The sequence below is a fragment of the Heloderma suspectum genome, chromosome 2 (assembly GCF_057233095.1).
Source record: "Heloderma suspectum isolate Gila_16-S chromosome 2, 16-S_ref, whole genome shotgun sequence".
Lineage (NCBI taxonomy): Eukaryota > Metazoa > Chordata > Lepidosauria > Squamata > Helodermatidae > Heloderma > Heloderma suspectum.
Genome location: NC_139459.1, coordinates 219248267 through 219273489, shown reverse-complemented (window position 1 = coordinate 219273489; position 25223 = coordinate 219248267). Strand labels below are relative to the sequence as shown.

At 42.3% G+C, this 25223-nt stretch overlaps 2 protein-coding genes across 6 annotated transcripts in view; one reads left to right on the top strand and one right to left on the bottom strand.

Moving 5' to 3' along the window:
• CDR2L (cerebellar degeneration related protein 2 like) overlaps positions 1 to 10772 on the bottom strand; it is a 46148-nt gene extending 35376 nt beyond the window's left edge. Inside the window, exon 1 of one of the 2 annotated variants that reach the window (XM_084838028.1) lies at positions 9902 to 10772. In XM_084838028.1, the coding sequence (XP_084694154.1) occupies positions 9902 to 9980 (79 nt within the window). In that variant the 5' untranslated portion in view covers positions 9981 to 10772. Of the gene's footprint in view, positions 1 to 5436; positions 5729 to 9901 lie in introns of those variants that run through there. The other variant, XM_084838029.1, reaches the window with a different exon arrangement.
• An 8143-nt stretch (positions 10773 to 18915) lies between these two features.
• Positions 18916 to 25223, top strand: part of HID1 (HID1 domain containing) — a 50173-nt gene continuing 43865 nt past the window's right edge. For 3 of the 4 annotated variants that reach the window (XR_014788275.1, XR_014788274.1, XM_084838023.1), the window contains exon 1: positions 19114 to 19372. Coding sequence is in view for 2 of the 4 variants with exons in the window: in XM_084838023.1 (XP_084694149.1) it covers positions 19307 to 19372 (66 nt within the window). In the remaining 2 variants the exon portion in view is untranslated. Of the gene's footprint in view, positions 19006 to 19113; positions 19373 to 25223 lie in introns of those variants that run through there. The other variant, XM_084838024.1, reaches the window with a different exon arrangement.

Genomic DNA, 25223 nt, shown 5'->3' with positions numbered 1-25223 from the left:
TAGCAAACACCTAAAAAAGCCTGCCCAGTTCTGGAATAAGATTCTTTGGACTGATGAAACCAAGATTAACTTGTACCAGAATGATGGGAAGAGAAAAGTATGGAGAAAGAAAGGAACAGCTCATGATCCAAAGCATACCACATCATCTGTCAAACATGGTGGAGGCAGTGTTATGGCATGGGCATGTATGGCTGCCAATGGAGCCGGGTCACTGGTGTTTATTGATAACCTGACTGTGGATAAAAGCAGCAGGATGAATTCTGAAGCGTACAGGGCTATACTTTCTGCTCAGATTCAGCCAAATGCTGCCAAACTGATAGGACACCGCTTCATACTGCAGATGGATAATAACCCAAAACATACAGCAAAAGCTACCCAAGAGTTTTTGAAGGCAAAGAAGTGGGATGTTCTTCAATGGCCAAGTCAGTCACCTGATCTCAACTCAATGGAGCATGCTTTTCACTTACTGAAGACAAGACTGAAGGCAGAAAGACCCACAAACAAGCAGCAGCTGAAGGCAGCTGCAGTAAAGGTCTGGCAAAGCATCTCGAGGGAGGAAACTCAGCATTTGGTCATGTCCATGGGTTCCAGACTTCAGGCAGTCTTTGACTGCAAAGGATTTTCATACAGCTATTAAAGGCAATCCTTAAGTTTGAAATGATGGTGGTTTGTTCCATTACTTATGAGCCACCAACGATGGGGGAGGGGGTGTATGCCACTGGCTGTCCTTCCTGAATGGTTAGTGCCCCACTTTTGTCACACCCCTTGAATCACAGCTGAAAGTCCTGACTTCGCTCCCATCTGGGTGTGTTTCCTTTCAACTTCAGTGTGGTGGTGTACAGAGGCCAACTGCCAAAACAGTTATCCTTGCACCAATATTTCTGGCCCTGACTGTATATATAATCCCATCCTACGTCAAATTTAGGGCAGGGTTGTTGTTTTCTGTCGTTTAGAATACCAGTTTCAGAATTTATCAAACTAAGAGTGCCCTACTCCATGGAAGGGGCTGCTTTCCATATTATATTTTTCATTCATGTGAGTACTGTTACAAAACTGAGAGGACCCAAGGAGTATCATTACTAAAATCAGAAGCTACCTTAGGTGATTTAAATGCAAGCTCTTGCATGTATTTGGTAGGATTTGTAACTTTTCTTTCTTTCTACAGCAGATGCTTCTATCTTTTGAAACACCTCTCCATTTCAAAGGTTGTTTGCCACTCACCACATAGGACTGTTGTTTAAAAAACGTTAAGTCCAAGCCCAGTGGGTGAACCAAGCTATTCGTATGGTTGTTTGAATCCTGACCAAAATCTACTCATGAATAGCCATAAATCTACTGATGAGGGGGCATGGAACTAGCTGCTTTTGTAGAACAGTTTAACATACTTAGGGCTGATTTAAAATAGATATGTGGAGACATATTTCCTGTAGTACAATTTAATCATAAAAATTATTTATGAAGCACTCCTGTGCCCACAAATTTTAATGCTGGAGAACTAAATATAATTTCTTCTCCATATTTTACTTAGACCACTGGTTCACCACGTAGCGGTACAGTGGCCCAGCAGTTAGTCAGTGAAAAACCTTCCATTAGCAGAACACTTCTGCAGTTTCTGACTCATAAATAAATAAGAGCCAAAGATACTGCAGAGGTAGACAGCATCCTTCCAAGTGTGCAGATTTTGGGTCAAACAACAATCAGCCAATCACAGCAGTACAGCCCATAGTGTCAGGTGATCTGCATCACACTTCTTCAGAGCAATGCAATCTGGGCCATGTCTCCATGAAAACGGAAGGAGAAGCGAATGGAGGAGTACTGGATTTTAAAAAAGGAATCAGCTTTGCTGCAATTTGGTTCACGCAGGGCTCCAAGAAGGAGTGCTCCACACCAGTAAAAATCGCTTCACAGAACATACTTCCTGATGGGGTTGGGGGGTAGGAGTGAACCTCATCTGACTGGCAGGGGCTGCTCAACCAATAAGAGGCTTCCCCCTCCCCCCCTTTCTCCTGAAGGTCCAGATGCACCTGCATTTCAGGAGCAAGCCTCATTGACCACAATGGGAGTTACTTCCAAGTAGATGCACATATGCTTGTGCTGAGAAAGGGGGGGGGGAGAACATAGGGATGGGAAACCAGCCCCCTTTCTAATCAAACTGATTCTGCGCAGGATCTATATAACAAAGCTGTGAAGCAGTTCCTTCCAGTAAACCAAACAACGGAGAATCGGAGCCTCAAGATCACACTTTAGAGCATTTAGGGAATGTGCTTTAAACTGTGCCATGTCTTTTAAATCCTTTCTCTTTAAAATGTATATGATATACTGTACTTAAATCTACTGTCTGAGGGTGTATAGAAATGTGCACACTCATTTATATATCTAGTACAAAATACATTAGTGATTGTTGTAAGGTTGATTTTATGCTTTATTATTGTATAACAGTATAAAATTTATTAGTGATTTGTTATTATTATTACTTATCCTTTCTAATTTTCTTCCTTTTTTATTATTATTACTATCATTATTATGAGACTTTGGTTAGTAATATTTTTGGCTGGTTAAATTGTTAAGCTCTACTATTATATGTTAACTGAAGGGCAATATATGGTTATCAGAAATGAATTGTAGGCCTGCTTCCTTGCTATAAGACTGATGATATGATATTGAAATGTAAGGTTGATTGTCTATGCTATACTGAATTGTAATATTGCCAATGTTATAGGTTAACTTTTAAGTAGAATGGTATTTGAAGTTTGTGCGTAATGGAGTTTAAATTTAATCCTTTTAAGTAATTTTTTAATATTTTTTCATTTTCTTTCTTGCTTTCTTCTTCCTTCTCTTTCTTTTGTTTTCTTCTCTTTTTCATTATTGCTGTGTCCTCCTAATAATACTGTATTGTTGGGAAACTGTAGATAATGATTAGGTTGTTGGTACTGTTTATTTCATTTATAAAGATAAAAAATAGAATAAAAATATTTTTTTAAAAATAAACTGTGCCATGTCAATCGAGGGGGATGTCTGTTAAGTTCTGATGTGGGCATTCAGGGGACAAGCCTTATTGAGCACAATGGGAGTTTCTTCTGAACAGACACTAATTGGTTTGTGCAGGGATGGGAAACACACAGGAAACACCCCTTGACTGGGGTCATGGTGAAAGGCACACCCCTGGGAAGGGCTAGCATACCTGAGGTCAATGCAGGGGTTGGGGCATGGAGAACCGCTGAGAACCCAACTTGAGGAAAAGAATCGGACTTTAAGCAGGAAATCTGGCTTTTCCCTGATAAGCTGCGGGGTGGCTGTTGGATGGCCACGACGTCATGTATCCTAATGACCTCACATACAGCCAGCTCAGAGTAAATCTCTGGTGGAGACACCCCTAGATTAGTGACAGAATTTGGGAATCTATCTGCCACTCCACACAGTATCTTTTTTTATTCCTGGATGAAACAGCAGTTATCTATTGCTTTAAGCAGAATGCTTTAATTTGGCATATTTTATTGTTAGCACGTACATAAAAGCTAGAAAAAAAAATAAGCCAAATGTTTCTTGATTCATGGCAATGCATAAATATGTTTTTCAGAGGTGTTACTGAGTGCAAATACATGCAGCAAAATGTTTTAGACCCCCGTCAATTCCACACCAAAAATGTTCCCATTAAACAAGCAACCAAAACACAGAGACTCCCCCCAAATTTCGCAACACGGCCAGCCAAATTAATTGCTCAAAATTATTAATAAAAATTAATGCCATTGTGCAAATTTAGTAAAGTTTCCCAATTCTGACTGAACAATTTGTTTGGCTAGGGAATTTTTTTTGGGATCTCATGTAAGCCAGCCTTGAGGCAGGAAAGGTAGTGAGAGATAAATGATCTGGGAAACTACCTAAAATTGTCACCAGGATGGTTTTAAATAATGCAGCATGTATTTTCTTTGCCTTTAATTCAACCTTCTTACCTAGCAGGGACTTTTTAATGTGGGGGGCAAGTTTTAAAATAAATTCACATGTTCACATGAGCATAGCCTATCTCAGGTGGTAAGCTTCATAACATTTCAGCAGTTAGCCAGATCCTGCTGCTTGACATACTGAACGTATTTGCGGACAAATTCTATGCAATGTCGAATTTTATGAAAAGATTTTCAGCGTTAGCAAGGCGGAAGACACATGCAGTTTGTCCACATCCTCCATTTTTACTCCAGGATAGTTACTATCAACTTATTATATTGCAATTAGCCCTTGGTAGATTTAAATGCATACGTTAAAAAAAACTTTTGAATTTACAGACCAACATAGCTACTCTTCTGGAATAAAAGATTTATAGACACCTTGGGTACTTCCAGACAGATACCTCCTAGCACTACCAGTCTAATGACATTGTGCAGCTATTCCATCTTTTCTTCCTTAACAGGTTTTTCTGACAAGAACGAAGGAAGAAGGAAGAAGCATTTGGAAAATGTGGGAGGGTTACAAAGAAAGCCAGTATCTAGAACCCAGTAAAATTCCATGAATGAGGCAGGTCAACAATTGCATAATACAAGCCTTGTCTGGAAGCGCCCCTAGTGGTAAATGCAGCACTTACGTCTTGGTACAACAAGAGTAAGGATGCAATCCTATGAGGATGGCCGTAAGCCTCCCAACTTGGAGGCTTATGGCCATCCAAACCAGAGTGGGAGGTGCTGCGGAGGTGATCATTACCTACGCACTCCTGCTCTATATTTTCGCTAGACTGGCATTTTTGCCTGTCTAGCTGAGGAATCAGGGAGGGCTGAGGATACGATATAGACAGCATCAACCTTGGGGAGGCAGCCAGCGCAGTTCTCTCTGTGCTAGCTGCGAGGGGAGGGGGCATGGAGTTCAGACTCTGAGGTCAGAGCGCTGCCCCTAACCTCAGATCCAGGAATTCGAAGTCTCCTGTGGCTCCCAGGACTCTGCCTAGGTGCCATAGGATTGCTCTCTAAAACAATGGATGACCAAGCCTTCACTGAAAAGTCAATAGGAGCAACAGGGTATTATCATTTTTTGTCATTACATGTATGCAAAACAAATAAATTATATACTACAAAGATTGTTTGAAAAGATTGGACATTTTGAAGGAGGAGAATGCAAGACTTTCTAAACTTTAGCTGCTGTGCTAAGAACTTACGAAATAAGCTATGATGTGAACATTTTGGGAGTAAACTGTGGCTAATTTTGTCCTCCTGGGTATGAAAAATAGTTGGGTAGATGGGCTCTTTTGAAAAGCAGAATCTTCCATCCAACTTACATATCACATATTGCAAGGAAGAATCCTACCTTACCTATTACATACAGCCACGTTTCTTCTCAGCTTCAGTACAGAGCAGAAGAACAATACTCCCTACTGAAATGCCTGTACAGAAATGAAGTACTTTATTGCTGGAGCAAACTATTGTTATTTCAGAAGGGAGGAGCAAATGAACCCACCTTTTAGGGACTCTATCCTTCCTCCTTGCAGGTTATTTGGCATCTGATTGCATTCCATTTTAAAAAGCATTTATTCTGAAGCAAACAATATGAGAAGGACTAGAAAACTTCCCTGCTTCTTTACAGTTTAAGTTTCCTAACTCACTCCCTTGAGCTTTCATAGCAAACATTCCTTGAGAAACTGCTGCATTATGTCAGTTTAGCCACATCATCATGTTCCAGCTGCCAGAAACATGGCTTATTGTCTCCACTTCTTTCCACAGCTCTGCCTTCACTCATGCATTCCAACTGTAGGACTTCCTTAGAGGAAGAAGGCTCTGGTCCCAGAATGCCTTTCTGCAGCAAACGGGAAATGGGGTTGTGACTAATCCAAATACAGGGTGAACACAGATGCTTGCACCATTAAGCTGTCCCCCCACCCCACCCCAAGGACTGTTATTTGTGTTTGGGTGCAAGCACTGTGGGCATTAGAGCAACACAAACCACAATTTACTGGCACTGTTGTAAGTGTGCTGTTACAATTCCATCACCAGCTGCTTGTTAACAATTTATGTATTTAATTAATTAATTTTATAGCTCAGCTTTCCACCAAAAATGACGCTCAAGGTGGCTAACAATAAAATTGAGATTAAACCAAGAACTTAAAACGTAACATGAAAACAAACACATTAAAAATACAAGAATAAATAAACAAACAGCACCCAAGCCATTAAAACACCCTTCAGCAGCAGACCAGTTTAAATGCCTAAATAAAAATAGCAGAGAAGGCGCCAACACAGCTCCCTTGGCAGGGCTTTCCAGAGCCTGGGACTGGCCACTGAAAAGGCCCTCTTTCGCTTCCCCACCAAACATACCTCCCATAGTGGTGGGACTAAGAGAAGGGCCTCCATAGAAGGTCTTAAAACGCAGGCAGGGTCATATGGGAGAATGTGATCTTTCAGATAGCTTGGTCTCAAGTCATATAGAGCCTTATAGTTCATAACCAGCACTTTTTACTGTGCCCAGAAATATATCAGTAAAGCATTCTGGACCAGCTGAAGGTTCCGAGCACTTTTAAAATGCAGTGCCACACAGAGTGTTACAGTAATCCAAATGGTATGTAATTAAGGCAAGTCTCCCCGTGACCAGATCCTACATCTCTAGGAATGGAAAGCTTGTATAAAATATGGAGCAGGGGTGGAGGAAGAAGCTACCAAATCTTACTACTGGAAACTAAATAAACTGATTTATTGTTGGTATTCTATTATCCAAGCTCAATGGCTGAATTAGATCTGAAAGTATATCCGGAAGCAGATCTTACCCAAAGAAGACTACATAAGACTACTGAATCATAACAGTAAATCTAAAATCAATTAATGTACCTATTAGTTTTGTCTATGCAAAACACATTTGTGAAAGCAGAGAATCAAAGAGCTGGAGGAAGCCTGAAAGTCATCTAGTCTAAACACCCCCTCACCTCTGCCCCCACAATTTTCTCAGGGATCCAATTCTTCTCACACAATAGCCTATACAATTAAAAAAGAACTTGCAACCTATATATGACCATCCGGATTAGAGTCAAGGTTTCTGTTCTAAATTGCTCTGTTTTGCAAATGTTCAGAAAACATGAACTCCGCAGTCAGCATGCATTTCTCAAATTCACATACTGTCCTAATATATTCCAGTTTCAAAATCTTAGAAGAATTTTGACATTTTAAATACAGCCTGGCCATTGGCAGGCAATAATGTTCACCGGTATGTATTTAAGGGCAAGATGGGCAGCATCATGGGGAAGAGAAAGGTCATGAGTAGAGGGCCCTCTCAAAACAGGAAGTTCCATGCCAACTCCTTCCAGACTCAGAGCCATTGATTGCATTTTATTCTTTTAAGTATTTGTACTGTATTTTAGATTTTTAACTGTACTATGGCGTTTTAGTTTTTTAACTGTTTGTAATCATCCCAGAGAACATTAGTTATTGGGTGCATTAAAAATGAAATAAATAAATAAATACACGAGAAACACAAACTTGCCTTTTTTTTGTACAAAAAGAAGTTGAGATTACAAATAGAAACTGAGATTATTAACATGCTCCATAGGCTACCAGAGTGCAGAGTCTGAGTTAATTATTTTAGCCATGTAGAATTCTAACCACCCTGCATACCAGAAGCAGAGAGCAAGAGGGACCAAGAGAGCAACACAGAAAAAGTGCCTTTAGATAAGGACAAATTTAATTAAAAGTGGGTGGGTGGAGGTGGTGCAAAAGCAACAACAAAAATGATATTTTATGCAAGCAAATTCCTTGGGGTAGAGACATGAATATTCTAAGTAGCTGGAGATTCAAAGAAAGTAAAAGTAGCTGGTATAGATATGATATGCTTTAGAAAGTGGGTATAATTAACCAGTAGCGAAGTAGTGAGTGAACATAGCCCCTTGCTGACTTAAAGCACTGGCTGCTTTATAAACCCAACATATAATCCACCTTTGATGATCTAGCAAAATCACAGTAAAATATTCACTATAAACTAGGTCATCAAGACAACTTGGTTCCCATATTACTTTGCCTTTAGCTGTTTCAGCATTTAACCTGAAGAAAGGGTCACTGGCCCTATCTGAATCTGCTGCCAAATATTGCCTTTCTTCTATGAACCCAAGGAGGCTGGCATCCAGATCCTCTTAGCAATGTATAATGCCTAATAACCACATTCGGCATCTTCTATGTGCCTCCTTATTTCCCAACTAAAAATGAGAACTCCACAATGATAGGTTAAACTTTGAGCACTAACCAACCAGAGACTGATGTTCTGGCTCAGTGCAGCTGCATGAAGTATAAATGTCAATACTTGACAGCTTTGTGCATCATGCAAATTATCTGTAGCTTTAGTTACTAAGCAGTAATAGTCCATTGTGCTAGCCTCAAAATCTTCTCCATGTCCATATTCCTAGTTAGTTTATTTATTATCACCACTGCTTTCTTGGACCCTGTTCCTCAGTTGTGCCAGTTTAGCAGCTGGCACACCATCATCAAGTCTCTGCAATGCCAGTGCAAAATTATGTTTCTTGATGTGCTGATGTTACTGGTGGCATGTTTCCATCCTAAGCAAGCAACACTTAGGTGATGGCTCAGCAAGTCTTCAAACTGGTATGTAAGGATGTGGAAGCTCTCCAAATTTTCTTCATCCTGTATGAATATTTCTTTTCATACCATACAAAATCATTCATCATGTACGCAATAAAGCAGTACTTGGGTATAGTTTGAGTTCAGTATCATGAAACAAGCCCCCCTGGTGACCTCACTATTGAAAAATATATTGACTTTACAGATGCTAACTCAAGAAATTGGGGCCAAAGTATATGCTGTACAGGATCAAGTCAAGCTTATCTTAATCTAAATTCTCTACATAGATTCCTCATTTTACATTCAATTTTAGGTCCCTGACTTCCTGTGGATGGGTTGGAGGAAGGTGTAACCCCCAAATGAGTAAGGATACAATCTGGTTGAAGTTAAGCACATTTAAGTCTCACTATTTTATCAAGCAAGTCAAGGACATGCTTAACTCAGTGGGACATGGTTAATTCAATGGGACCTAAAAGTGCTTAGTTATGTCCTCATCTTGATAATAAAAGAGTATTGATCTCCAATTTCATCTATAGTAAGCTCAGGGCTCAACATTTTGCAGATCTAATATCTAGGCAGCTTATTTTCCATCAGTTTAAGTATGTAATGTTGAAAATGAAATGCTTAAAGCCTACTTAATCATCCTTCTCTCATTCCAATTCTCAGACTGAAGTTGTGAAAACTTTTACATTTCAGCAAAATTAAACACAGAATTTGCTGCAGCTTGATAAACCAATAGTGCCTACAGGCATACAACATAAAATTGTGCCTGTGCATTTATTAAAAATGAATCTATAAATTTCTGTCTTTAAAAAATGGTTTAAAAAACTTTAGAGTTGTTTGCAACTGAAAACTTGTTCCACTCTCATTAGATGTCTCTGATTTAGCACAAATAATTTCTCACTGTTTACAATTGTCTGTAACCAGCTCTGCTTAATCTATTCTACATTTAAAGTAGCATTAATAGCTAAATGACTGGGCCCAAATCAGCCAAGTGTCATGACGGTTTTTGCAGGGGTCTAGCACCATGAGCACTAATGACATTACAATAGATTTATCCCATTAGAATAACCCTGGGGGAAATGTATTTTTCTCTAAGTCCACAGAGGCATTTTAACTTGAAGTTGCCCCACGATGTATAATGAATTATTAACTATACAATTTGGTAAATTTAGATTCCCCAAGAGATGCTGCAGTCTTTCACATACTGAAGCTAGTGAGAGAATGGGGTTTCAGAAGGGGCGGGAGCTTTTTTTACCCCACTGGACAGCCAATCTGCCTCTGTTCCTGACTGTTTTGCTAGGTAATTTCTGCCGCTGTATGAAGATCATCCTGGCTGTGGTGCTGCTAGTGTTTATACGTTTCCTTACCTTGTTCCAAGTCCTGTTGGTCGTACCAGGGTTCCTCTTCCTCACTCTGAAACTCTTCCATCCTGTCAGCACTCAGCATTAGCTCTACTCCGCAAACATCCAAAACAGCGCTGTAAGCAAAGAGAGGCTGAGCTCTCGAAGAGAATACTGCGGAGAGAGATACAATCAAGGGTGAGAGAAGACCAGCCGTGGGGGAAGGGGAGCGGAGGGGATGTTCTCCAAGAGACCAAAGCTGATGAGGGCAGGAACCAGTTGCCACACTTTAAGGCTGCGACCGGCTAAGATAGGCCGGGGGGCTGATCCTGTGCAGACCTGAGGCTGGGACAATGGCTTTGCAGATGTTCTATTGTGATCAGTGCCGCTGCAGTGGTATCAGGCTCCAAGCTCTGTCATCACCTTCCCTCTCTCTTTCCATCTGCCTTTTGCGAGGGCGGGAGCAGAAGGGCCAGAGATGTGGCGTAGGAATTTCCCCGGCCTTTCTTGTCCTCCACGTCAAAAACCTTGCTTTCTGGAAGGAGCGGTTACATTATTTGTCTTTGTTATGGGTAGAAATCAGACCCTGAAGACTGCAGGGCTCTTACTTGCACCGAGTTAGCTGGGTGATGCACAAAAGAAAGAGCAACCTTCCTATGCTGCCAGTTCCTATTTGTGCAGCTCGGTGGAGACCTCTAGCATGGAAATGCTGCAAGAAAATCCATGCGAAAGACATCGGCGAGCGGGCGGGGGAAGGGAGAACAGAACTCCCTCCTCCCTCCCCCCGATCCTTTTCATCAGAGGAATTCCAGATGCATTTTAGCGGCTAGGCGGATCTGAGGCTTGCATTCCTCCAGGATCCAGAGAGCAGGGGCGGAGTCCTGAACGGTGCCAGTCTGTGTAAAAAGCACAAAACAGCGAATATACTCATAAGAGGGAGGGCTCTTGACCACGACAGCCTGCTCAGCTTTTAATTTGCATGCAGAGGATGCGTGTGCGAGTAGGAGCTGTGACGGCATTCTGATGACAGCCTGTGCCTCTTTTGCTGGTACAGTACTTCGCCATTGTTCCTTTGGAAAAATCTGTTATTGCTCTTGCTGCGATAACCAAACAACCCGGCTGGAAAACATCTGCTTCTAGGTTCCTTATTAATTAAGGTAGGTGGAACTCAGGAGACAAGAATAAGGTTTCTTACAAATGAGGAGGCAAATAGTCTTCAGTTTAGACCACAGAGTAAGAGAGCTGGACTTGGAATTTGTGAGGAAGGAGATCCTAGGTCACCCACTGGAAGTAGCCAACATTCACTGGGGTTTACTTCAGGGACTGGGCTTTAATAATAAAAGAGTACCTTTGAGCATGTGTAGAGTATCTTTATTTTCCAAAGTAACCTCAATCACCATCACCACTACCCCAATACATCTAGAGTTAGGTGAAAGGGCTTACCTGCTAAGCTTACCTAACTCTCTTTTAAGTCAAGCATCTGCTATAGGCCCACTTCAGCAAGCTGCTGTTTCTCAACCTGTATTCTCCATCTATAAAATGGAAATTCTTGTGAGGGTCAACAAAAGTTGTGAACCAACTCAGTATGCTTCCAGACAAAGCTTCAATGGTGCCATTGCCCTGCCTCATTCACAAAATTTGACAGAGGGTCCAGACATCATCTTGAACTCATAACCCTCCTGTGTTTTCCCACTGATTCTTCAGTCTTTTGTCTTTCCACAGGTTATCCATTCAGGGTGCTTCTAGGTGGAGGGCTCCTTGCACTACCAATGAAAAGGAATTGTACAGCTCTTCTGTCTTTTCTTTCTTAATGGATTATCTGTAGTAAGAGAAAAGATGGATGAAGTGGTGGGAAAATACAGGAAGTTTAGGAGTTGAAGAAGATAACATGTGAGTACCCTTAAAATGTCGTGAATGAGAATGATGGCACCATAAAAGCTTCATCTGGAACCTTAAGAAAGAAAAGACAGAATAGCTGCCCGGTTGGTGCTACATTCTCATCGGTAGCACTAGAAGCCCTCCATCTGGAATCATCCATACTTGCAGCAAGCAAATCTACACAAATCAAAAAAGCGAATATAACAACCTTATACATGTGGTCTCTGTGTTTAAATTGTTACTTTCTGAAAGCCACACAATCCACTCATGGCTTCTAGTTACTTCTAACGGAAGCTATGATTCTCTCACAGGCCTGAATCCTAACCATATCCCTTCATACACAAATCCTACGGAGCTCAACAACCCATTTAGGATCACTGCCTTTTACCACAGGAGTTAAACACTGCTTCTTCTCCAGTTCTTTCTGGATTATATGGAACCCTCCTTGTAAGGCACAAAACTGATAACTCAAAACAAAAGCTGCTATTATATTAGCTAAACTAGGAATGCAGTTGTGAGGGGAATGACACTCTGGCCTCTGCTATGGACCAGAGGAACAAGGACCACTGGGAGGTTGCACCTCTCCCTCCGAGGAAGAACACCATGGCAAGAGAAAGACTAGCCTGGCCCTTATTGAATATAACTGCTTGTTTACAGCTCAGTACATCCTTATGGCACTATCACACTGATCTCCTTCCTCTACCTTTTCTGTCCACTCTCCCCTTGTGTGTCTTGCCTTTTTTGCTTATAAGCCTGAGGACCTGTATCTCATGAGCTGCTTTGGGAGACAAAATTTGTCTGAAAATTAAGATTAAAATAGTATTAAATAAACAAGATTATTTGCAAATCATGATAGCCATTTGCTATCACTTTATTCCCCCTTCATGGATCACTGCCTTGTTGTGGCGAAGGGGCTTGCGTAACTCAGTGAAGCCATAAGCTATGCCGTGCAGGGCCACCCAAGACGGACAGGTCATGGCAGAGAGTTCTGACAAAATGTGGTCCACTGGAGAAGGAAATGGCAACCCACTCCAGTATTCTTGCCAAGAAAACCCCATGGAACGTATCACAAGGCTAAAAGATGTGACACCGGAAGATGAGCCCCTCAGGTCGGAAGGTGTCCAATATGCTACTGGGGAAGAGCAGAGGGTATTTCCAAGTAGTGCCAGAAAGAGTGAAGCGGCTGGGCCAAACCCGAAAGGACACTCAGCTGTGGATGTGTCTGGTGGTGAAAAGAAAATCCGATGCTGTAAAGAACAATATTGTTTAGGAACCTGGAATGTCAGATCAATGAATCAAGGTAAGCTGGAGGTGGTCAAACATGAGATGGCAAGATTGAACATCGACATCTTGGGAATCAGCGAACTAAAATGGACAGGCATGGGCGAATTTAGTTCAGGTGACCATCATATCTACTATTGTGGGCAAGAATCCCTTAGAAGAAATGGAATAGCACTCATAGTCAACAAAAGGGTGGGAAAAGCAGTACTGGGGTACAATCTTAAAAATGATAGAATGATCTCAGTACGAATCCAAGGCAAACCATTCAACATCACAGTAATTCAAGTCTATGCCCCAACCACTGAGGCCGAAGAAGCTGAGGTTGATGGGTTCTATGAAGACCTACAACACCTTCTAGAACTAACACCAAAAAAAGATGTCCTCTTCATCATAGGGGATTGGAATGCTAAAGTAGGAAGTCAAGAAATCACCAGGATAACAGGCAGGCATGGCCTTGGTGTACAAAATGAAGCAGGACAAAAGCTAATAGAGTTTTGCCAAGAGAACATGCTGATCATAGCAAACACTCTTTTCCAACAGCACAAGAGGCGACTCTACACATGGACGTCACCAGATGGTCAATATCGAAATCAGATTGATTATGTCCTTTGCAGCCAAAGATGGAGAAGCTCCATACAGTCAGTAAAAACAAGACCTGGAGCTGACTGTGGCTCAGATCATGAGCTGCTTCTTGCAAAATTTCGGCTTAAATTGAAGAACGTCGGGAAAACCACTAAACCGTTCAGGTATGACCTAAATCATATCCCTGATGAATATACAGTGGAGGTGAGGAATAGATTTCAGGGATTAGACCTGATAGACAGAGTGCCTGAGGAACTATGGACGGAGGTCCGTAACATTGTTCTGGAGGCAGCAACGAAATCCATCCCAAAGAAAAAGAAATGCAAGAAAGCCAAGTGGCTGTCTGATGAGGCTTTACAAGTAGCTGAAGAAAGAAGGGAAGCGAAAAGCAAGGGAGAAAGGGGAAGATATACCCAACTGAATGCAGAGTTCCAGAGAATAGCAAGGAGAGACAAGAAGGCCTTCTTAAATGAACAATGCAAAGAAATCGAGGAAAACAACAGAATGGGAAAGACTAGAGATCTCTTCAAGAAAATTGGAGATCTCAAGGGAACGTTTTGTGCAAAGACGGGCATGATAAAGGACAAAGAAGGCAGGGACCTAACAGAAGCAGATGAGATTAAGAAGAGGTGGCAAGAATACACAGAAGAACTATACAGGAAAGATCTGAATGTCCCTGATAGCCATGATAGTGCGGTCACTGAACTTGAGCCGGACATCCTCGAGAGTGAAGTCAAGTGGGCCTTAGGAAGCATTAGTAACAACAAAGCTAGCGGAGACGACAGTATTCCAGCCGAGCTATTTAAAATCCTAAAAGATGATGCTGTTAAAGTGCTGCATTCAATATGCCAACAAATCTGGAACACTCAACAGTGGCCACAAGACTGGAAAAGGTCAGTTTACATTCCAATTCCAAAGAAGGGCAACGCCAAAGAGTGTTCAAACTACCGCACCATTGCGCTCATTTCACATGCCAGCAAGGTGATGCTCAAAATCCTACAAGCTAGGCTTCAGCATTATGCGAACCGAGAACTACCAGAAGTACAAGCTGGGTTTAGAAGAGGCAGAGGAACTAGAGATCAAATCGCCAACATTCGCTGCATCATGGAGAAAGCAAGAGAATTCCAGAAAAACATCTATTTCTGCTTCATTGACTACGCTAAAGCCTTTGATTGTGTGGATCACAACAAACTGTGGCAAATTCTGAAATTGATGGGAGTACCAGACCACCTTACCTGTCTCCTGAGAAACCTGTACGAGGGTCAAGAAGCAACAGTAAGAACCAGACATGGAACAACCGATTGGTTCAAAATTGGGAAAGGAGTACGACAAGGCTGCATATTGTCACCCTGCTTATTTAACTTATATGCAGAGTACATCATGAGAAATGCTGGGTTGGATGAATCACAGGTCGGAATTAAGATTGCTGGGAGAATTATCAACAACCTCCGATATGCAGACGATACCACCCTAATGGCAGAAAGCGAAGAGGATCTCAAGAGCCTCTTGTTGAGGGTGAAAGAGGAGAGTGCAAAAGCTGGTTTGAAACTCAACATTAAAAAAACTAAGATCATGGCATCTGGCCCCATCACTTCCTGGCATATAGAAGGGGAAGAAATGGAAGCAGTGACAGATTTTACTTTCTTGGGCTCCAAGATCACCGCAGACGGTGACTGTAGCCATGAAATTAAAAGATGCTTGCTCCTTGGGAGGAAAGCTATGGCCAACCTAGACAGCATAGTAAGAAGCAGAGACATCACCTTGCCAACAAAGGTCCGTCTAATCAAAGCTATGGTTTTCCCAGTAGTAATGTATGGCTGTGAGAGCTGGACTATAAGGAAGGCTGAGCGCCGAAGAATTGATGCTTTCGAACTGTGGTGCTGAAGAAGACTCTTACGAGTCCCCTGGACTGCAAGGAGGTCAAATCAGTCCATCCTAAAGGAAATCAACCCTGAGTGCTCATTGGAAGGACAGATAATGAAGCTGAAGCTCCAATATTTTGGCCACCTAATGCGAAGAGAAAACTCCCTGGAAAAGACCCTGATGCTGGGAAAGACTGAAGGCAAAAGGAGAAGGGGACGGCAGAGGATGAGATGGCTAGATAGCATCACGGATGCAATGAATATGAACTTGAGCACGCTCCGGGAGAGAGCGCAGGACAGGAAGGCCTGGCGTGCTATGGTCCATGGGGTCACGAAGAGTCGGACACGACTGAACGACTGAACAACAACAATCACTTTATTCATTTTTCAGTGTGACCTTTTTGTAAGAGTATTATGATATGGAGCCCTCTGAGAACAATATTCCGTCTCTTGCCAGGTAGTAATTTAGGTAGTAAATTATACTCTGGAATCTGACTTTCACTTTTGTTTTCATTCTCTCATTTGGGTAACAGATTTAAAGGGCCAGTTTGCATGTCATGGCGGCAAATAATGGGTTAATCAACCCACGATCTGCTGGGACATGAGCCACTTCCACTTTCTGTAAACAACTATGAACACCCGATCATATGTTGTGAGCTTGTCACCTGAACCCGGACACTGTAGGTATTTTATGGGTTAAACAGCCCAGAGGTAACCCAAGAACGAACCATAAACAACACAGAGTGTCCGGGTTCAGATGACATGCTTATAACCTACATTTGGGGCAATTGTAGTTTACAGAAAATGGAAGTGGCTCTCACGGAGTGCACATTCCCACAAATCATGGGTTCAATAACCCACAATTTGCCACTGTGATGTATGAATGACCTACGATTTGAATAACCCATGATTTGCTGCTGTGATGTGCAAACTGGGTCATGGACAATTCTGAACATGATCCTAGTTAACCATACTCTCTTTAAGGGTGGCTTCTCATGTTACAGAGATTCATGTATGAGAAGATATGTGGGTTCTGTAATGTGAAAAAAGACATTTGTGTGGCCATTCTCATACCCTTTGTATATAATTTAAGAAGGAATCCTGAGCCTCATTTTTTCCCATCAAATAATTTGCGTAGAGATCTCTGAAAGAGATTAGACTGGAACATTGAATTCTTTGCAGGAAGACACCCATTTGCTTATCCAGCTAAATCTTGCCTTTCTGGATAAGAACATCTACTATATGCTCTAAATAATTTTCCTCTTGAAATATCAAACTGTAATTCCAAAATATTAATTCTGAAGCAATCCTATTGAAAATAATAGGACTACTAATAAATAGTATAGCATTATTAAAGTACACAGTATGTTTTACAATCGTTATTACATTTCTCTTCCCAATAAATCAGTGAGGCAGGTCATTGTTATTTAACAGATAGGGAAAAGAGAGAGAGTGACATGTTAGTGACAACACACCGGCAGAGGCTTTGCTGGGGCATGTTGGGAGTTGTAGGAGTTTTTTCTGTCTAAACGTGCATAGGAGTTCACCCTGAGAAAAGACATCCATCCTTTACGGAACAATCCTATGCACTTTTAGACAGAAAAGAGTCCTACAATTCCCAACCCTGGGAATGCTGGGAGTTGCAGATTTTTTTCCTGTCTAAACATTTATTTAATCACATTTCTATACTCCCCAATAGCTGGAGCTATTGCACTCTTAATCTTAACCCCTTTTAAAACCATCTTGATTATGCTTTTAATAAATATTGTGGTTTTAATACAATATTGACATTGTATTCCTTTCAGTGCCAGGTGAAGACCTTATTATTTTCCTAGGCATTTTAGCATTTTAGCTTTCTAGACTTTTAGCTTCACTGTTTTAAATCTGTATTTTAAACTCCTGCGCTGCTGCTAGGTTTTTATTGTGGTTGTATAGTTATATTGTGGTTTTAATGTTCTATATATTTTAAATTGTTTTATTGTGTGCTGTTTGGTTTTAATTTTTGTGAACCGCCCAGAAAGCTTCGGCTATTGGGCGGTATAGAAATAAATAAATAAATGAACAAATAAATAGATTATGAGTAGAAAAAGGCAATAGGGCATGTTAAGGTAGAAGAAGCATGTTTAAATAAATCCCCTTTAAATGCAGGGTTGTTGTGAAGATAAAGGGGGTTGGGCTGGGATACAGAGGATGTACAAAATAAATCAGAACATGTCCAGGAGCCCCCACCAAAGGAAGTGATGTGGGTGGTTACTAAGAGTAGGGCCTTTTCTGCTGTGGCACCCTGGTTGTGGAATGAGCTTCTCAGAGACTTGCCTGGCACCTTCATTGTGGTCTTTTCAGCCCCAGATGAAGATCTTTTTTATTTTCCCAGGCATTTTAGTTTTCTGTTTTAAATCAGATACTGTATTTTAAAACTTTGCACTGCTGCTAGGTTCAATTTGGTCATTTTTATACTATACTTTTAAATGTTTATATTGCATTTTATTATCTTGTATTTTATAGTTTTAATTGTTGTGAACTGCCCACAAAGCTTCGGCTATTAGGTGATATAGAAATGAAATCAAATGAATAAATAAAATAAGCTGCCTTATACGGAGTCAGACCATTGGACCATTTAGCTCAGATTTATCCACTGACTAGCAGAAGCTCTCTGGAATTTCAGCCAGGCATCTTTTCCCAGCTCTTTCTGGAGATGCTGAGGATTGAACTTGGGGCCTTCTGCATGCAAAAACTGCTTCATCTCCATACTGTCGAACTATGTATTTGTGTGCATTTTCAGTTCTGCAGACCAGGTGTGCACTGCCTGAGGACAGGGTAGGTGGATGGGCACCATTTTATTATGATTTTACTATAGGTGCCAACTTAACTTTGGCCAGCCCTGCCACTAAAAGTTGTCAAGATGACTTTCCTTTAGAGATATCTTCTCACAGTAGAATAAATACACAATTAAAAGTGGACAATTAATACGTACAAGAAGACAAAAGGAAGGGACCATATAGGATTCTGGATGAAAGAGGATGGAAAGGGAAACCTGAAATATTTTCTTGGGATAATTGGGAAGAGGGACTGTAGGGCTGCACCGCTATGTTCACCTACCTGGGAATAAGCCCCACTGAAAAAGGTGAACGTGGGACTGACTTCCGAGTAAAGATACATAGGATTCAGCCGTAAAAAGATGGGGTAGCACTAGCAGAAAAAATATGGGGTATTTTTTGAGGGGGAAAACGGAGAGACAGCACTGAGAGGCGGAGGGGCTGGCCGGGACTCAGGAGGCGTGGGAGGCTGCATGCTTCTCGTCTGGAGTGACGTGAGGAAGGTCTAAGTGAGGCGACTGGCCTTTGTCGGTGTGGAGGGGCGAGGGCGACGGGAGCGAGGATGACGAGGGAAAGGCCGTGGGGCGTGGGTGGGATTGGTGAGCCGGCACGGCTAGGAACTGGAGAGGCGAAGTGATGACGGGAGAGGAGGCGGGCCTGTGGCTGTGCCCTGGCAGGGAAAGAGGCGGCTTTCATGCGGCCGGAGGGAAAGGTGAGGAGGAGCCGCGTCGCTGACGAGGGAAGGCGGGATCAGGGCCAGCATCAGCATCCGCTGCCTTTGCGGAGGGGGGAGGAGGGGGAACAGCCGGCCAGCCGAGCTGCTGTAGGGAGCAGGTGAAGGAAGCAGCAGGCAGGGATGGAGCCCGTCGCGCCGGGGAGAGGAGGTGGGGAGAAGGAGGGATATTAGCGGTGACGGACGGCGAGGGAGGAGACGGCCAGGCCTGGCCCGCCGCAGGGAGGGACCGCGCCCGAGCCGGGAGGAGGGCAGCGGAGCCGGATCCAGGTGCGGGAGGATGGGGAACGCCGACTCCAAGCTCAACTTCAGGAAGGCGGTGATCCAGCTCACCACCAAGACCCAGGTAAGGCCGGGCGTGAGGGAGCAGCACCTGCGCCGGGCCGGCTCGCAGGGGCTGGCGTGGGGGAAAGGGACCCTGGCAGCGGCGGCGGGAGAAGCTTCGCTGGCTCTCCTCAGGCCGACGCGGAGGGCGTCTGTCTTCGAGGAACGCGAGCCGTGGAGGGGGCCTTCGGAAAAGGCCTTCCGAGGTGCGGGCACCGGCCGTGGCGGCTTTCGGGGAGAGGGCTGTTGCGCTTGGGCAGTGGGCATTGGCTCGGGGAGAAGCTGTGGGGCTGGACTTTGGCCGGGCCACCCGCCCCCGCCGTTTAGTTTCGGGGAAGGGAACCCCAGACGAAAGTTCTTGGGGTGAAAGAGCCCCTTCCCCCCTCGCGGGGTTTTGGTAGCGACTCCGAGGTAAACTCAGCATTCTGCTGGGGCTCTAGATGGGAAAAAGCTTTATGTGGTATTTTATTTCTCAGGCCTCTGGGAGTTGGCTGCTGTATCCACAGGCAATGCTGGGCTGCAGCCCCTTTGCCTGGCTGCAGCCATGGCTCTATTATATTGCTTCCTTCCTTATCAGGGACTGATGAGTATGTTATCTCCACAGCCCCACATGCAGTGGACCCAGATCCAAATGTACAACGTTTCTCGAGTTTGGGTATAGGCTGGCAGAGGTGAGCTGCATCAGAGCCTTTGAGATTTGGGCCTAGCAAGCAGAAAACGCCTGACAAGAACAGTAGGGAGTAGTGGCATGAAGAAGCTCCGCAGCCTAAAATCAGATGAAAGGAAGTCTGCATGTGGGTAGATCTGAGTGAGAAACTTGGAAGGTTGCACTCTTGGTAATACAGTGTAGTCAGGTCTGATGGAAGAACCTGACCCACTCCTGCCCCCGCCCATCACAATATTTAGCAATATTAGCAAAAATAACCATGATTAGGATTGAGGCTCAGCGCCTTACCTATCTACAAATTGTACTGTTCTTTTCTGGCATGTACCTATTTTAATTGATTCTAACCCTTAGGATACGCATATATTTATCCATCATGGTTAATTCTTTCTTTTACTGCCCCCGCCCATCACAATATTTAGCAATATTAGCAAAAATAAGCATGATTAGGATTGAGGCTCAACGCCTTACCTATCTACAAATTGTACTGTTCTTTTCTGGCATGTACCTATTTTAATTGATTCTAACCCTTAGGATATGCATATATTTATCCATCATGGTTAATCCTTTCTTTTACCGTTTCTGGGAAGCAGCACAAGGCCTCTGGCTGATAGGTTCTTTTGTCTGCTTGCACTTAATTTTAAGTCAGGTGCATGGCTACAGAAATGTCATGAATACACATTCTGAAGTAATAACTGGTAGCCTACAGGCAAGCAGAGTAACTGAATACTGGCAAGTGCAACAGCTGTTGCAACTTTAGAAACCTCCCAGGGACCAGTCAGGCTGGGCTGCCTGAAGTGGTGCTTATTGACAGAAGGAGAGGAAGGGTTGAAGTAGCCGGAAAACTTCCCTTTGTTCTTGAAGCTTGAACACTGTAGTCAGAGGAAGATACTTTGAAGTTGGAAAATGCCTTCAGCAAAATTCTGCTCTTTGCTCTGTAGGAAGCTTGCAGTCTGGATCTAGAGTCTGTAGGTCTAATATAAGAGTCTTAATCTTGTGGCCAACATGAAACAGCTGGTGAATTTTTTTTTTACAGTTCACAAAAGCATGGGTCTAGTATCCATGGCTAGAGACAGGTATGGTGTGGGAATGTAGACACACTGTAAAAATCTCTCTGTTAGTTGGCACATACCGGTGCAGATTAGGATTGTCAATATAGATTTCCTTGTACTTGAGCAGGCAGATCAAAATCTATGGAGTTGCTTTGGAACAAATGGTAATAGTTTTCTATGAATTATAATGTTTGGCAATTTATGCTGTTAGCCACCTTGAGAAGACTGTGGTATTGAATAGCAGCTAAGAAATAAGTTAAATAAGTAAATATGCTTTATACTATAATGCATATTTATCTATTTAATGTTTTAAAAGGTGCTGCTCTTACTATAAAGTTTATAGTAAGGAGAGTGTCTTTTAAAATAATGGACAACTGGGAACTGACTGAGATGAGTGATTATTGTAAGATTAATAATAGTCATTGATTTTATTGGATGTGCCTTGACAGTAATCCTACAAGTAACTCTTTTACTTATGTTGGAAGCTATAATTTTAAGGCATTAAAAAGATAAGGATATCCCAAGGTTTAGGAAGCTGGATGATGACTGTAGGGTGAAATTCTTTGCTTTCCCTTGTGTACAGTATTGTGGTTTCTTTCCCCTCTCTCCCCTCCCCGTGCTAAAAGATTATATTGAAACATTGAGTTTAGCCATTGTTGGAGACAAGCTACAAAAGTGGTAGACCATTCCACTGAACTCCTAGAACAGGCCTTGTTTCCAAGTGTGTTTAGCTGCTAAGATGCCTCTGAGGTAGCGCCACACATTTTCAGATCTCTGCAGGAGAATCCTTTCTGTTACCTGAGGCAGTAGCTGAGTGAAACTAAACCAGATCACAAGGATATTGACAGACTTCTTCTGATCTGCAATTTGGCTGGGAAAGGCCTGCTTGTAGCAGAATGCGATATTTTCTGTTGAAATGGGTTTGCGATAGCTGCATAATGAAAGGAGGGATGAATAAACAGTCAGTCAGATATGTATATGTGAAAATCTTGTGATAAGAGGAAAAAGCTAACTGTCTTTTTCTGTTGGTTCTTTTTCTCCAGCCGCCTATGAGGGAGGAAAGCAAGGCTGATGAGGGCAACATTTTAAATTAGTAAGAGACTTTGCGATCCTCACATTCTTCGTTCCTTCACCAAATAAGAATTTGGTTTTTAAAATCTGTGAGAGATCTTGGGTTTGGATTTTGGACAAAGATCTGAGAGGCAAGAGAATGGGAAAAGAAAAATCATTAATGCAGCTTTAATAGGAAGACTTTGCTGTGTTTTTGTTTTAGTGGTAGTATTGTATTCTGCTTTATATCCTGCAATTCGGTAAAGGAAAATCAAGTGCGTATGTACAGATTAGTTATAGAATCTTATACATGTCTATTCAGAAGTAAGCCCCATTGAGTTCAATTGGACGTATTCCCACATAAGTGATTGTAGGATTGCAACATTAGTATAAAATGTCTTCTCTGATTTCATAGTCTGAATATAGTCCTAGTAAACAGCTAGGAAATAGGAGTCAGATTATTTTGGTTTGTTGACCTTTAAAGTTCACTCCTTTTAAAAATGAACATAGTAGGGTCATGGCTTGATTTGTTAAAAGCCTTTGTAGGAATGCCAAGGAGATTGTGCTATGAGGAAAAGTGGATGGGTGGAGGAGGTGGAACACCCATATTTACATACTTGAGAAGGGTACTATTTGCAGGTGCAATATGCATGACTAGGTTTTCTTGTAGCCAGTCACCAAAATATTTGTGTTAAGGTCTACCACCAGTATTATAAAACACATTCTGTAAGTAACATTTCAGTATTGCTGTTTTATTTAATTATAAGAAAAAGGCAAACCTTTCATATCTGTCAGGGACAGGTAAGTTAATATTTATCACATGGGCTCAGAGGTCGGGTCCCGGAAACTGACCAGTCCTATGGCTGTCTAGCTGCTGACTAGCAGCCATAGGTTTGCGCCCTAAACATGCATAGGACTGTGTCCTAAATTGGTCCTATCCGAATCCTTTCTCCAGAGAAAGGGGTTCAGATTTCTTTTTCAGTCACTACATGCCCTTTTCCTAACTTCTCTAATGGTGGGTAGAAGAACAAATGGGGGGCCGTTCATTTTAGTTGATTGAGCTCAGCAATGCTGCAAGATAACTAGCTACCTTAGATATGAGAAGCCAGAGTTATTTGGGTAGCTAGGTTCAGACTGGGCTTTCTTGCTTGGCAACACTATGAAGAGGCTAGCAAGCTAATTTGTATTAGGGTTTAACCATGCACGTACACCCCATCCCAACAGTCGCAGGCACACTAGCCATCAACATGCATAGGGTCCCCTCTTCTCTATATACAATTCTAGATTGCTTTCCTTCTGAACCCTAAGGGATCTAGGTAGGTTACGCAACATCTCTTAGCTGAGTATACGCACAAGTTTGTTGCAAGGATAAGAGACAATGAGTTGATAAAAGCAACCAACTAGACTTAATTGGCTTAGCAAGGATTTGAACCCAGATTTGCCACATCCAAGCCCAATATTCTACATTTAAGCTACCAAGTATCTGAAAACCCATATAACATTAATAACTGGGACAGTGGTTTATGGTATTTTCCTTTTTCAAAGGGAAGCTCTATTCTCTTGTTTCTGCAGATGTATCCTGTTTCCTTAGGAAGCTCGCTCAGAGTTCTTGGTTCTCTGGAAATTACCAGGGCAAATGGAATCCAAATTACTCATTCTTTACTTTCTCTGAAGTTAAAGAGAAATGAGTGGAATCCCCAAATCACTTGATAAACACATTTGCTTTCTGTAGGTGTAGGTTAGAAACTGTGGTGTTCTTTTTACTCCCCAGTGCCAGGAGAGGTGGAATTGCTTTACAGCCGACTATTTAATTAAAACACTTATACCGCACCTTTCCCCAAAGAATGGATTCAAGGCAGTTTACAAAGCAAAATATCATACAATATCTAAAAACATGTACAACAAACAGAACTCTGAAAAACAGCAGCCATAAGAGACCAATGTTAACGTATTAAGCCAGAGAAGAAATGAAAATAATTCATTGGAAACAGCATCATAAAGATGCAGAATTAAACAAGATAAGCCAAAGTGTGTGTGTGTGTGTGCACGTGCATACAGGTTAATGCTTTCTTAAAGAGCCATGTTTTACCAGTTGCCTAAAACAATGAAGTGATACGGTCTGACGGATTTGGAGGAGTGTCTCATAAGATGGATGCTACTACAGAAAAGGCCCTACTCCTAGCGGCTAACCATCAGGCTTCATAAGACTGAGGAATCTAGAGTGAGGCCTCTAATAATGAACATGAGGGAACATATGGAAGAAGGTGGTTCTTAAGGTACCCCGGTTCCAAGCTGCTTAGTGCTTTAAAGGTTAAAACCAACACATTGAATTAAGCCTGGAAACAAATTGACAACTAGTGCAGATCAAGCAAAATAGATATAATATATTCTGAATGCTTGGCTCCAGTCAGCACCCTGGCCACAGCATTCTTCCATCAGTTGGCATTTCTAAATGCTTTTCAAGGGCAGCCTCATGTAGGGTGCATTACAGTAGTCCAGTTTTGGAGGTAACTAGGGCATGAATGAACATGGAAATGTCCAACTTCATCAGGAAGAGCTGTAGCTGGCAAACGAACTGAAGCTGGAAAAAGGCTCCCCTTGCCACCAGCATTACTTGCACATCTAACAGGAGCACTTGGTCAAGGAGCACCCCCAAACTACTAATGATCTTCTAGGCAGAATGCAACCCATCAAAAACAGGCTATAGATGGGCCACCCACCAAGCACTTCTGTTTTGTCTGGATTAAGTTTCATCTTGTTCTGTTATAATAGCTTAGGATTTCTACTGCTTCCCTAGGATCAAATGGAAATGAGATATAAAGTTGGGTATCATCTGCATATTGATGACTCCATAGCCCAAATCTCTGGATGACCTTACCCAGCAGTTTTATGTAGATTTGAACAGCATGGTGGACAAGATGGAGCCCTGCAGAGTCTGTTAGTCCACTGGCCAAAGGGAAAAGCAGTAATCCCCCAGCACCATGTTCTGGGTCCTACCTCCAGGAATGAGAAGAAACAACCCAACACAGTGTCCACCATCCCCATCCTCATGAGGTAACCCAGAAAGTTACCTTGGTCAATAGTACCAGATGCTGCTAAGAAGTCCA